The sequence below is a fragment of the Alligator mississippiensis genome, chromosome 3, assembly GCF_030867095.1.
Source record: "Alligator mississippiensis isolate rAllMis1 chromosome 3, rAllMis1, whole genome shotgun sequence".
NCBI lineage: Eukaryota > Metazoa > Chordata > Crocodylia > Alligatoridae > Alligator > Alligator mississippiensis.
The window spans coordinates 231322850-231337178 of record NC_081826.1 but is presented as its reverse complement, the minus strand read 5'-3'; the positions used below and the strand labels follow the sequence as shown (position 1 = coordinate 231337178).

Sequence of the window (14329 nt, the reverse complement as noted above, 5' to 3'; positions counted from 1 at the left end):
TCAAGCTCTATGACCCCTAACTCTTCAGGTTTATTTTCACTGCATTATAAAATATGCTATCCTAATAACCTGAGCAAAACTCAACAGAAACTGAGATTAAAAGTGAGCTTCATAACTTAACCCATTATCTTTTCCACTAACATTTCCTGAGGTAAGACTGATATAAGCAATTAACTTATTGGAGGCAACCTCCCTATTATAAATTTTCCCAAAAGTAAACCTACTTTTTCAGTATTTTGGTGATTTACAGGTGCATGTTGTTGAATTAATCTCTTCAAATGAAACTAGAGGCAAACTAATATAAACCCCATGTAAATCTAACTTTATAGCAAGGGAAAAGGCAGAGGAAGATCTGAGTTCACGCAAGCGATACAGATGGGATTTCAAATTCCAAGGAAGACATGGAATAATACTTCTAAAAAACAAAGACTTTGGAAAAAAAGAAAATGAATGGTTTGAGGTTACAGCACCTGAAACTGGCACAAGCAAGAGGGAAAAAATGTTATCCTTAATGGATAACATAAGGAAGATTAAAAACAGCTCCCATTTAAAATCTTTAGCAAATAACAGAAGCAGAGAGGGAGAGAGAAATTTATTTTAATAGCCCTCTTACCAAGAAGCACTTTTAGCCTTTGTTATGGTTCCAAGCCCTGCTGCCATTGGACAATTTAAACCTATCTTCCCAGAACGCACGAAGCCAAAAACTACAGCCTTCTGCCCTTAGACAGCACATTCATCCAAAACAAAGTTTCTGGGGTCTGAGAAGGAGATGAAACACTATTCTGCTAAGCAATGAGCATTTAACAAACAGACAGCAAGAAAACAATGCTTGTTTTTGTGGCCTGCACTCAAGGGCATGATAATAATTTCCAAGAAAGAACAAGGAACTGTTTTACCAGTTTATTCATTCGACACACATAAGGGAAGAAAACATACCATGATGGACAACTCTTCCTAGAGAGTCCTCAAATTTAATTGTTACTATAGTATATAATGCTTCTCTGGGATCACTGCATTAGGTATTTTATGCAGTAGCAGAGAATGAGTGAAAGAATGAAGAGGGAAAAAATACTTCAAACTATAGAAAAAGAGAAGGCATACTTTTGTGTTTCCGAAACATAGCTGAAAGCTTAATTTCACTGAATACCAGGCCAATACACGACTGGTAAACGAATATCTCTTTGCTGCTCATTTTGTGCTATTTTACCTTTCATTTAAAAAGTAATTCCAGCTAAACTCAGTTGAACAGCATAAAGCTCTTGATATTTTAAAGCACTTTGGAACAATTACTTTGATGGGAGCCCTTGACAGTTAAATGACTCTGTTAACTGAATGTTATAGAAGACACATAATGATTTTTAGTGAAATATTGAATTTAACCACAAATGAGGAAAACCAGTCTTAAGCACCCTGGGTTCATTTGAATAATAATGTCTCGTTTATAAAGCTCAGTGGACTTTGTATTTTCTAATAATCAAGCTATTAGCTAGTTAGGCCAAGTTGAGATTTCTCATGCTCTTTCTCTACATTCTTGTTTGGTTTATACCTTATTATGTTTTTTTTTTAATCTAAAAAGCTGATACAGGAGTTTATAAACTTGCAATAATGCGTGTGGCACTTGTGCAATATTTTATTACAAAGGAATCGCATGACAAATGAGAATTAATTTCTCAGCACAAATATATTGGCTTGTTTTTTCACAGGATTCTTTAAAAAAAATATGGTGCTCAAAAGGGGCCCAATTCTGTAATCTTTAGCAAAAAAAATTCTTGGTAAAGCCAATGGGAGATTTTTATGAATAAAGCAGCTAGGATTAGGGTCACACAACATGCATTCATTTATTATACAACATTCTCCACATAGCTATGATTCCACTTATTTACTTGCAGGATGTGAAATGGCATTGGGCTTTCATGATTTCGCATGACTATCTCAGGAAATCAGCACTGAAATAATATCTGTTACAGCTCAATTTTTTTTTTATTGCACTCCAGCATAACATGGAAAACAAGGTGCTGTTCTTGTGACACCAACATCTCACTTATTATAAAACTTTATTTGTTGGGTGAAAAATAGGAATTGAAAACAATTCACCATGAGTTCATTTCCCAGTAGGTTTAAAAAGGAAAAAAATCTCAATCCTGAAGAAATAAGGCTGAAAAATAGGGATGCTATGTATTCAGTTTCTCTGGTGAAATGAGGTGGAATGACTGTTTCACAGTAGAAAGGCCAACAACAGACAGGAAGGCAATATTTATTGGGATCTATGGCCTATTTAAAGCTTTTAACTCCTTTGTCTGACACTGAAAACATTGAAAAATATTGTAGTTGTAATACTTGAAGCTTGTTGGGAAACGGAAGACTTCAGGTACATAAATTGATGAAGTAAGATCTTTGTTGGAGCATTAGTCAAACAAGATAACAGAAGGAGTGACAGTTACAAAGCATGGTTACGAGATCACAAAATCCTAGTTAGGTCCATTTTAGCCGCCTGCTATTTTTATTTGTTAGGCCACTAGCCTGTTCTCCTATAGGTTTTTCCATACTATATCTGGTGCCCAAAGCAGTATTGGTGCAGATTTCCTTGCTACAGAGACCTGGGTCCACAATGTTCAATATCATTTACTGATGCAGGTGTGTGAGCTCATTCATGCTAATTTGCTTGGAACCTGTTCCCACTGCATTCCACATCCTCCATGCTTAAAGAACCAGCTGTTCCACATAAAGATCTCTCTGTTTTTTTCAAGAAGCAATCCTGAGACATTACTTTATACAATGCTGGACTCCTGGCATTTGCAGCTATAGAATTGTCAGACTATACCGTGTTTATTTCCTCACTGATAATGTTAATCATGACAGCAGGGATATTCCAACCATGTAAACATGTTAGGATTCCATACACGAGTTAATTACTTCTTCCCATTTTTTTAAATGGAAGTCTCCCTGCCCATTTTAGAATTTCCGAAAAACTACAGTAGTGATTTTTTTCTTTACAAGTCAGAAATGGTTCACTAAGCAGACTGACACTTTCGTTTGCAAGAAGCAGCTATGACTCTAATATCGTTTTCACTCCAGATTCTCAGCTAATGTATCTGGGGATCCTGATGTCTGCATTTACTAAGAGACATCTGCAACACATATAGGCTGGCCCTCTGCATTTCCATAAACCATAGGTGAAAAATTTTGCCTTGCTTTTTTTGCAGCTGCTATGCAACAATGATAAATTTCTATATACTCACAGATGTAGAAATATTCCCGGCCTGGCCTGAACTCAAATCCTAGTGAGAAGGGAGTGAAGAGCTGGAATTTTTCTGAGAACTTCAACGGTCCATTTGGGGAGTGAGGCCGATTACATTCCCACCTCTTGAATCCTTTGGAAGTGTGATCACAGGAGCTGTAGCCATCGAAATTCACCATGTAAAGAACGTAGCGTTCAGTCTTATCTTCTGGTACTGAATCCTCATAGTGAGGACAGAACACATCTAAATAATCATTGATGCAGACATCAATGTGGTAGTCCCCTCTCTGGAATCTAAAATTAAATGAAAATTCAGACAAAAGACAAGAGTTACCTTACTATAGAGCTCTTACTATGATTATAAAATTATCATTTGAACTTTTTTGCGCTTCACCCTCAACACACACTCTTAAATAAATCTTAGAAATCTGACTCTGGGTGTAAATGGATGCAATTCTACTGAAGTCAGAGCCAGCTTTTACAGGACCTTGGTCATGCCCTGGGGTTCATTCCTTTGGCAAACAAGAGTTGTTTTCTTTCTAATGCAGTATTGCCAACTCTCATGATTTTTGGCGCTGTTCTTAAAATCTATGCTTTGGGAACATGAAAAACTTAGCTCTTTCTTATATAAGCAATCTTCTATATATACATATATCTATATATATATAGATATAAGAAAGAGCTAAGTTTTTCACATTCCTGAAGCGTACACTTTAAGAACAATGCCAAAAATCATGAGAGTTAGCAACACTGCCAGTGTTTATTAAGTTAAAGGCTATGCTTTCCAGTAGTTTTCTGAAGAGGATTTTTTTTTTATAGTTCAATTATAATATTTTAATTGAAAATTAAGCATGAAGAAAAGAAAGAGAGAAATGCATCCAACTCAACAAAATAGTACCTGCATATGCATCAACTCAGAAAATGCAAAAAAACCCAAATTCACCCCTCTCCCTTGCATCCAACTATAATAACTTCTGCACTGCAAGCTGATTTGGCTGTATGTACTTAGAGGTACTACAGCAGCAAAAAAATATTTATTTTTTCTTCATTATTGGCAAACCTTTGTCATGATACAACAGAATGCCTGCAAGTGTAGATAGACCCAGTATAGATATTGCTATGGTCAGATACAAGGATTTTGGGATAAGAATTATCAGCACGCAACTTAATGTGACAGTTCTGAATAAGGGTTAAATAAGAACTGTAGCACAAGGCACTGGCCCACATGCACTTAATATCATTATTATTAATGATGATTCTTTAGAAAATCAAGAGTCAAGGCTTTGGTAATGTCACTTACTGTAGCTCTGTAATGCCAGGTATAGTTTCTAGAAGAAACTAGAAGAAATCCACTGCTTCAAAATGAGTCTACCAGGATACACTGAAAGATTCCACATGCCAGTGTTTATAAGTGTCAGCATGGCTAGGGATAGACAATCAAAAAGCCGGAGCCTGAAATGGTTCACTGTTTACAGGTTAGTCTAACCTGGCTAGACTGAGTCAGTTTACAACTGTACAGACATTCTGTCCAGACTGAGGAAATGCAGGCACATGCCTACAGTTGCTCAGGCCAGGAGCTGGGGAGTGCTGCAGGGACTGTGCTGGGCTAGCATTGCCAGCCTCAGCAGTAACTCAAAGTGAACTGGTCAGGGAAAGGCTGAACTCGAAGTGAACTGGCTATGCCCCCCTCCCTGTCCCACCAGCACGGACCTGGGCTGGGGTCCGCCTGGCACTCCCCCCTTGCTGCTGCAGCGGCAGGGCCAGGGGCACAGTGAAACACCAGCTGGCATGGCCCCTGAGGCAGGGTGGGGGACGGGGGAGGGGAGTTATTCCCACTGCCCCTGGGGGATCACAGCAAAGTCTACCCACTCTGACCACTGCCACCCCCGCTTGCTCCATGTGTGAGGCAAGGGGTCGGATAAGCCCACTCTTGCCCGCTCCATCAGATGCCATCGGGAGGGGGAATAACCCTCCTCCCTTCCCCCACACATAAGGCCCCTGTCAGATGGCCTCTGACTGCACACCCGGCCCTACTGCTGGAGTGGTGAGGGAGCAGGGCCTTGATGGGACAGCAGTCCCTGCCTTGGTGGCTGGGCGGTGCGAGCCTCTTCCCGGCAAGAGGGCTGCAAGCGGGGGTCAGTACTGCTGCAGACTGCAGTCAGCGATGGCACCGGGGCCTGGAGGGGGCTGTTGTCCCCACCAGCACCACTGCCACAGCTCATCTGCGGCAACTTTCCCCACCTTACCCTGCCCCTCTGGGAAGGGGCAGCACAGCCACCCTGCTGGGAAGAAGCTCATGGTTCAGAACACTGTGGCAGGGGCTGCTGCCCCCATCATGGTCGCTCCCTCCACACTGCTCCAGGAGTGGGGCCGGGGTCAGAGGCGCGTGGCCCCTTAGGCATGGGGCAGGGAAGGGGTGTTATTACCCCCTCTGCCCCTGGGAGGGTGCAGCAGGGTCTATCTGCCCTGACTGCCGCCACCACTATTCATAGGGAGCAAGCAGCAGGATTAGCCCCCTCTGCCAGACAGAGGAGGAAATAACCCCCCTTCCTGCCCTCTGCCTAAGGGGTTCTTCCAGCTGGGCTCTGGATGCTCCCCTGCTCTGGACCGGTGAGGGGTGAGCGACCCTGATGGGGGCAGCAGCCCGTCACAGAGTCCTGCCTCTTTCCAGCGGGGGACCACACTGCAGGCAGGGGTGGGATGGGGAAAGCTGCCACAGATGAGCTCCTTCTGAGCCCTGGTACCACCACCCACCCCATGGCAGTGCTAACCTCTGCTCGTGGCTCCCACACTGGGAAGAGGCTTGCACTCCCCAGATACCAGGATAGAGGCTGCAGCCTAGTTAGGGCCATGCTCCCTCGCCACTCCAACAGCAGAGTCGCGGGCCTGGCCAAAACCTGGCCTGCAGAGCCTCTTAGGCGAGGGAGCAGGAGGGGGCTTATACTGCTGCTTGCTCGACGCATGGAGTGAGTGCTGCTGCTTGCTCGACACATGGAGCGAGTGGTGGCCACGGCAATCGGGGGGGGGGGGGAAGCCAGGTCTGTGCTGGTGGGACAGGGACAGGGGAATTAAACCCCTCCCTGGCCAATTTACTTGGAGCTACTGCTGAGGCTGGCCCTGCCCCTGGAGAAGTCAGCAGAGACATGCAGGTCTATGCCAGTCAGACAGGGGATGCAGGGAGAATGGGAGGGGTGGAAAATAAACCTCTTCCCTGCCTCCTTCCCAGGGCCAGTGTCTGGCTAGGCCCCCACCCCTACCTGTCCCTGCTTCGGCTGGGAAGCAAGGGGGGGGGGGTGCAGCCCTGTTCCACTGGAGCAGACAGCCCAGCCCAGAGAGCACACTGGGAAGCTGGGGGACTCTGGTTTAAGTTAAACCAGGAAGCAGTCTGGAACAGACATTGCATAAACCAGTTTGAGTTCAATCAGTTAAGTCTGATACTATATTCAACCAGGTTTATCATCTCAAACTGGTTTCAGCCATTTTGAAACTGGTTTATGTGCACTGAACTTATGTTCTGTGACAGATTTAAACCAGTTTCTGATCACTTAAACTGGTTTATATGTAATATGTGTCCTTAGGCTGTAGCAGAACCCCCCGTTTTTTCTTTTTTTTTGGTATTTATTTTAAAATGCATTCCCTCCCCTTCCCCAACCATTTCTGACCTTTTCTCTCCCTTTCTATTCCCTATAGATAAGTATAAGCGAGCTCACACTTACGATAAGCTTTAAATATTTTTATTTTGGTAGCAGGTTTTTGGTTATCCACTGTTTTATACTGTATTATTATTAGGTTTGTATTGATTCTTACTGTTGTATATTGTATTATTATCATTTTTGTATTGATTTTTATTGTTTCATATGGATATCATATGGTTTAGGCCTGTGTTTGTAAGTGAACCAAAGTCATGTCAAGTTTCCATTTTATATGTCAAGCCTCCATCTTCTGTCCTCTGCCTGGGCGTCCCATGTTGCAAATGTATGAGTCATGTACCCCTCCCATGTAAATTGGTTCCCGGATGAATGAGAATGATTGGGAATGATTGAAATACAACAGTAGCAGGCCTCTAGTGAATGGCTTGTAATGACTGGGCCATCACCTCGCATTGATTCATCCAGGAAACACAGACCTCACCCAGGAACAGAGACAAGACCAGCATTTGAAAAACAAAAGACCCTGCAAAACCAGCAACTCTCACCATTACAGACACCTAAAACTGCACATCCCTGCATGAAGCACACATGGTCAGAACACCAGGGACTGACCCTTGCCTGGACATGCCTATCACTAGGGTCACACAAGGTCTGCCCCTATAAAAAGGAGCGGTGAAAACAGAACCAGTGGGATGCCCTCTCCATCTGGACCAGCACCATGCCACACTGCCTATCCACCCAGAGGCCCTGCCAGCAACCCCCCCTCTGGACAACATCTACTGGACAAGGACCCCTTTCCAGCCTGGATAGGTAGATATTACCTGCACACCTTCTCCTACAATTTGGACTCTCTCTCTCTCCTCCTGGACTTCAGCCCCTGCACCAAGCTTCTCTAACCCCTGCTGCCATTGTGTGTGTGGGTGGGTGCAAGGGAACCAATTTGACATTTGATCACCATCTCCCCTGTTCAATAAAACCACTGTCATTTGCAACCCCGAGTTGGGTCATGTTTTACTGAATCCCAGTCCCTTCCTATCTTAAATTCCAGCCTCATTCTCTCTCTCTCAGCTCCAGTCTCCACCCTCTCTGCTAGTTTCCTGATATCCTCCCAATTCCATCTCCCCTTTTCTGCCACCTCTCAGCCTCTCCATGCTTTCCTGCTGTCCCTGCTGCCTCTCAGCCTCCCCTGCTCCTACTGTCTATTCCCTGTGACTTTCTGCTGCCTTTCTCTGCTTTCCTGCTGTCCATCTCTGTTTTCAGGCTTCCCCCACACCTTCTGTAATCCTTACCACCCCCCACCTCCCCGCAGCTTCCCAGCTCCTCTTAGCTGTCCTGAAGTTTTCTCCACCAGCTGGAGCCTTTCTCCAGCTTCCAGCACCTACTGCTGCTCCCTGCAACTTCTCTAGCTGCCCCAGAGCCATCCTCTGGCTCCCCACACCCAGAGCCCCTCTTTAACACCCACACTTTACCTTAGTCCCATTTTCCCCTCTCCCCACCTACCTTTTCAGCTCCCCCGTAGCTCTGGCTCCAGTCCCAGACTCTGTGCCAGCATGCTTCCCTGTTCTGCAGGCTTTGGGCGCTGTCTTTTAATCAATTAACCTAAATTTACCCCCAAACCTCAGTTCTTTAGCCCAGGCCCCTATAGTCTACCAGTTCTAATCCCGGTCCTGGTGACTTTAATTTCCAGCAACTTTCACTCCCTATACTTCTACTTTCTTACCTTAACCTTTCCCCAGGTATCCCAAGTACACCAAGCACATACATACATACATACATATCACAATACCCAACTTAGGAACTCATTTGTGTGTATGTGTAGGTGGGTGGTATGTGTGTAAATTAGTGAATACATATATATAGATATTATTGTGTATGTGTGTGGTATATGAATTAGTAATTCACATATGTGTATTGGATGTGTAGGTGTTGGTAACTGGTAACTGATTCTGTCTAAATTTGGTGCGTGTAGCGTGTATAGGCTTAAACTGGTGATAGGTGTGCATGAACCTAGACTAGTTATTTTGAACGCGTGTGTATATCTGAGTTGCTAGTGTGAGCATAAGAGAGTGTGTGTGTGTGTGTGTGTATTATATACATGGCATTGTGTGGTGAATTAGTGATATACGAATTAGTGATCTGTGTCTAACTTTCGGTGTGTATAGTGTATGTGCTTGAAATGGTAATAGGTATGCATGTGCCTAGGCTGGTTTGAATGTGTACGTGCCTGAGCTGGTAGTGTGCGTGTGTATGCACCTAATTGATTTGTGTGTTTGTATATGTGCTATTGTGTTACGCCCTCCTGTCTAACAGCGCAATATTGAGATCCTGAGAGTTGGCCTGACCCCTCAGGGCAACAAGGCCATGTGTCAGGTTTTCGTGTTATGACCAAAGCAACCAACCAACAGCCCTCTCTGCTTCAAACTGACTGGGTATTACAACTTGTGGCTTCTTCCTTTCACTGTTCCAGTTGTCAAGTGCACCAATAAATGATAAAGGGGCAATGACAGATTTAACTATAATACTTCTTTTCAGCTGAGGGGCATATTTTAAACACCTGATTGTCTTAAACTCTGCCATCTGGATCTTTCTATCTAATTTCTGAGGAAAAAGCAATGATCTGCTCATCTTCTAAGGATAAAGTCAGAGCAAACTATACCTTTTCATGTCCACATAACTTAGCTTCAATAAAACAGGTTTAAATAGATTTTTGAAGGAAAACTCCCGAATGTACATCAGCCTCTGATATATCTGTATAATTTTAGCTAATGCATGGCCTCATGATTCACCTCTGCAACATGAAAAAGTTGAGCTACTTATTTCAGAAGAATTCACATTATCTAAATCATTAGCAAGAAAGGTATTTTTGCACTCCAATGCTTACAAAACCTGTCAACTGAACAGTCACTGCCTTAAAACATTTGTAGAAATGCATTGTTTTTAAATTGGTCTCTTTTCTCCATACCAGTTAATAGTATGCCATATCACAGAGGTAATGAAAAGGTGCATCTTGTAAGCTATGAACAGAAAAACCCAATTCTGGCAATGGTCCCTTTTTTTTTCTTTAAACTACATTCTTCCTGAGCATATGCTCCTGTTTTAACCATGGTGAAGGCAAACACTGCAAACTTCCCCACACAAATATTCATTAGGGTACCTCAGTACCAAACTGCACAAAGAGAGACAGACAATTATGGTTCTGTGATGGGAATTATGCTTTAAGAACTGACGGGTACAAGCATTCGAATTCTATAGCGCTGAGTAACATATTAACAAAGGGATACACTTCCCCAATCTGTTACCAAAACGTAATCCACACTAGCAATAAAAAGTCTAACCACCCAATAGTTTAAATGAAGAAAGTCTAATCCTTTTTCAGATCCTGATGTGATGTTCTTCCATTTTATACCTCTCAGTTAACAAAGAAAATACAACTTCTCAATTATTAGTTTATTCAGCAAAGCTGACCTTACTTGTGTCTCTATAAGTGATGCATAATATGGTCTTCAAACACTTCAATATTTCCATGTCACTAGTATGGACAGCTAGAAATGGAAACTCTGGAAGGAAACACTAACTGCAAAGCAGATGTGAGTTCAAAGTATACAAAGTCATTTTTTCTCTATGATTTTCTTCTTAATTATTTTTCCCTACTATGCCTGTACTTTAATTATAGTCATTTGCTGTAGCCAAAAAAGCATTTATAGTTAAGTGCCTAAAAAAGAAGATGGTGGTGTATGGTTAAAATGGTCTAAATTGGTCTTTAGCTGATAATGCTGGCACAGCAGTGAACCTGCTTCAGGGAGAACATGTACCAAGGTATTTTATCAAGCAAGGAGGAGTGAAGTCCCTTCCTTCCATAAATACATCAACAGCAATATTGAAAGAAAGCAGAGAGGACATTCATTCTGTCTCTTGTAATGTTTTGAGGCATTCAGCAATCAAAATAGTAGCCCGAGCTAGCTCAAACAGGAGCTTCTGAAACTTATTTTATGTTGCTGGAGAGGTTTACGTAATTTCCAATGTACCTCTTAGAATAAATTAAGAGTACATTCTTACTTCTTCAAGTACCAAGCGGTTTGCTGTATTGCATTTTGGAAGAGAAAACAGAGAGAATGACATTACTTGTAATAAAAGGTACAATTGTGTTGATTGTTAACTAGCGATACTAATCAGCTCAGAGTCTCCAAAGCTAGAAGATAAAACAGTTCCCCTGTACCCAAGAATCCTAAACTGATCCAAAGGGAACATATCTGACATTTACTCACTGTAAACCTGCTTTTATTAGTGCAAAGCCAGATATTAGAGTGAGATAAAGGTTTCACTTTAAATACAAGCATTCATCAGTTGCTGCTTTAGCCAGCTACATATGTTGAAGACTGCAACAGAGAGGGAAGGTGGAACCTGTTTACAAGCATGTTTTGAGAGATGATAACAAAAACAGCCGTCTATGTCTGTGGCATAAACAAGCTTCTTCCTCCTCCCCATCTGTTCCTTCTAGCACAGAATGTAAACCTTATGCTTTCCTACACTTCCTACCCGAGCTCAAGATGTTCTTTTCCTTTCCTTACTTAAGCCCTGATCCTCCATTGTAACCTAGTCTTTTGTGTCCTAGACACTTTGGGCCTCATAGGTGTCATGTAGACACCTAAACAAAACCATATCCTACATTAAAAAGAAATCTACTTTGTGCAAAATGTAGAACTAAAGTAGGAAAATTAAGAACTGAGTATTCTGAAAATATTCTGCTTGTTAATAATACCATTTGTCTTTCTGTGCTGGCCTACATATGCAGCAAAACATGGCTATTCTTCAAACATAATTAACCTTTATTTTCTGTCAGGTGGCATTCATGGAAACTTACATATTACTGGGTGAGCTAAGGCTACAAAAGACATTATGAAGACAGAGACAGATTGTTGCCAGGCTCCTAACCTCAAATATCTCTTTAAGCGGCATATGCCACATGTTGATTATACAAAACTCACACAATAATATCAGCACAGATTGATTGGTTGCAACTATAGATGTAAGGATACCTAATTTTCATTATGGCTCCTGTTCTCCCCATCTCTGACCCTTACCTGTCTGCATGCATGCACATATGCATGCACACACACATTCAAGGAATGATGAAAAACAGCATGACAACTTTAACCAGAGGAACACAATATTGACAAAATATTTTGAACCTAGTTCTAGTGTTCTGCTTAGCCATTAATGCAAATGCAAGCACACAACCTATGCACGTGCATCTTTCCACATTTATAAATTCTGAAGCATATGTGAACCTTGTCCTGAATTTAATAACTGTTAGCCACTGAAATTAGGTAATTTATTTAATTAGATATTTAGAATGCAATAGTATTTTTGCACATTGCTCTATATTTCACTTTCTTTTCTATCTTTAAATAAATAATATAAAATCCTGGCTTAAAAACAATACAACTGACACTAATAGCCCGTTATCAGATGGAAGAATAAAAAAACCACAATAGCTTCTACCTATTGCTTTTCCCATACAAATCATATCAGTAATATTCTAATTTTTTAAGTGCAATCCTATCAGCAGCTCTGTTTCAATCTGACTATACAGAAAATATTTCCTTCTACAGTGTCAACTTTCCCTCATTCAGGATTTCTTCCATCAAATGAGTGGAAAGAGTTCAACTGGAACATAGTCTTAAACTAAATATGGGCTTTAAAGTATGCATGATGAAATTCTAGTCTTGATTCTAGGCCCAGAAGTGATCTGTTGCCAATGGTGATTCCAGTTCACTGTTACGCAACCTGATGGGAACATGGTAGCTTACAGAAGAAAAACTGAAATCTAGAAAAACAAACAGATAGACCAAATCCCATATTTGCTGTACCTTAAAAATGCTTTAGGGATAGGGGATAGATTGTGCATGTTAATTAGCTGAGGCACTGTGGGACTAAGTGCACTATTTTATTGCTAAGAATGTTTTTTAGAGATGTTATTTTCATGGCACCCATAAATAACCCCCCTTTAATGATTTTCTGCTCCTTTACCAGCTTTGTCACAACCCTTAATAAATTCTGTTCCCCTAGCTCTGCTGACATCATCACCAATTCTGATGCACAAACAATGAAGTAATCAAAGAGCTATTTTAATTTCAGCCCTATTCAAGGCAGAAGAAAATTCAACATTTTCCAGATGCTAAGAGAAGTGTGTAGCAAAAGAAATGACATTTTAGAACCTCTAAAAGGATATTACTACTCACAGAAAGCAAACAAACAAAAAAAGAAAGTAATAAAAAGGACTTGACCATGACCTTTCAGGCCTACATGTTACAATTTCACAAGTTAGGAGAAGCTCATAGTATTATGAGCAAAGAATATACAGGAGACAAGCTAATGATTGGCAGGGCAAATAGGAAAAATGGTAATCAAGACTGTTGTTCAAACAATGCCACAAAATTATGCCTCGGCAAGGAGGCAACTTAAGTACCGTACATGAAGCAGAGTGAAAGTTATTCTCTTGTCATTAAGTCCTCTATTCACTTACCATTTATTGGGGTAATTAAACACTGGGAAAGGATGCCAGGCTAATTGTTAGATTATGATAATTACATGTCTTTGCAATGCTACAGCTGATCAAAATAAGATCTGGTCACATGCACTTAGGTAAAGCTGTTCTGTAATCGTCAGGCTTCCATGGGAAGCCAGGCCATTTATTACTAGTTCATTATCAATCAGGCAGAGAAGCTTATTCTGTGTAACCTTTCTCTTTTTTTCCCACCCGCTCTGCTGGAACAAGACTCCCAAAAGGTTGCGCCCAAGTTTCTGCCTCTGATTGGCCCACTTCCATCACAATTACACAGCTGAGCAGAATCAGGTCTGGGCACTTGAGAGAGTTCATCAGCCTTCAAATTACTGTTTTACAACAGAGTGCAAGAACCTACTGCATTTGCAGAAAGAGGCTGAGATGATCTTCCTGCCAGCCTCTCTCTCTGTACAAATGTACCAGCGATCTAACCTCGCCTGTTTTTTTCTGCTGCATCTCTGCAGTGGCAGCACAAGCAAACCAAAGAAAATATAGCATAGCTGGCAGCATGCAGAACTGTATTGCATAAAGTTAGGTTTCAGGGGTGAAGCACCCATTTCACAGGGTTTACCTTCTCCTTAAAATTCATCCCCTTTCGCTTGGTTATTCATTATTATTTATTGCAGACATTGTGCTTTTTAGAGATTGGTTAAACAACATCAAATTCTGATAAAGTGCCATCCTCGGTGGCACATTGCCGTAAAACACTAAACTAACAGAGCAATTGATTCATAGGAAGAAGAGGTGAAGGAGAAAGATGGAGAGTAAAGTTGAGGTGGTGGCCTTCAAGGTTTTAACGTGAACCTTGATCTTTTGAGCTTCATCTCCTATCCCACATGAGTGCTTGGCTATTCTTGATTTGGTTGGTCACTCAGT

At 41.7% G+C, this 14329-nt stretch overlaps 1 protein-coding gene across 2 annotated transcripts in view; it reads right to left on the bottom strand.

The window, feature by feature from the left end:
- EFNA5 (ephrin A5) overlaps positions 1–14329 on the bottom strand; it is a 253388-nt gene that overhangs the window by 47420 nt on the left and 191639 nt on the right. For both annotated transcript variants that reach the window (XM_059724958.1, XM_006264133.4), the window contains exon 2: positions 3240–3532. In XM_059724958.1, coding sequence (XP_059580941.1) covers positions 3240–3532 — 293 coding nt within the window. The remainder of the gene's footprint in view (positions 1–3239; positions 3533–14329) is intronic.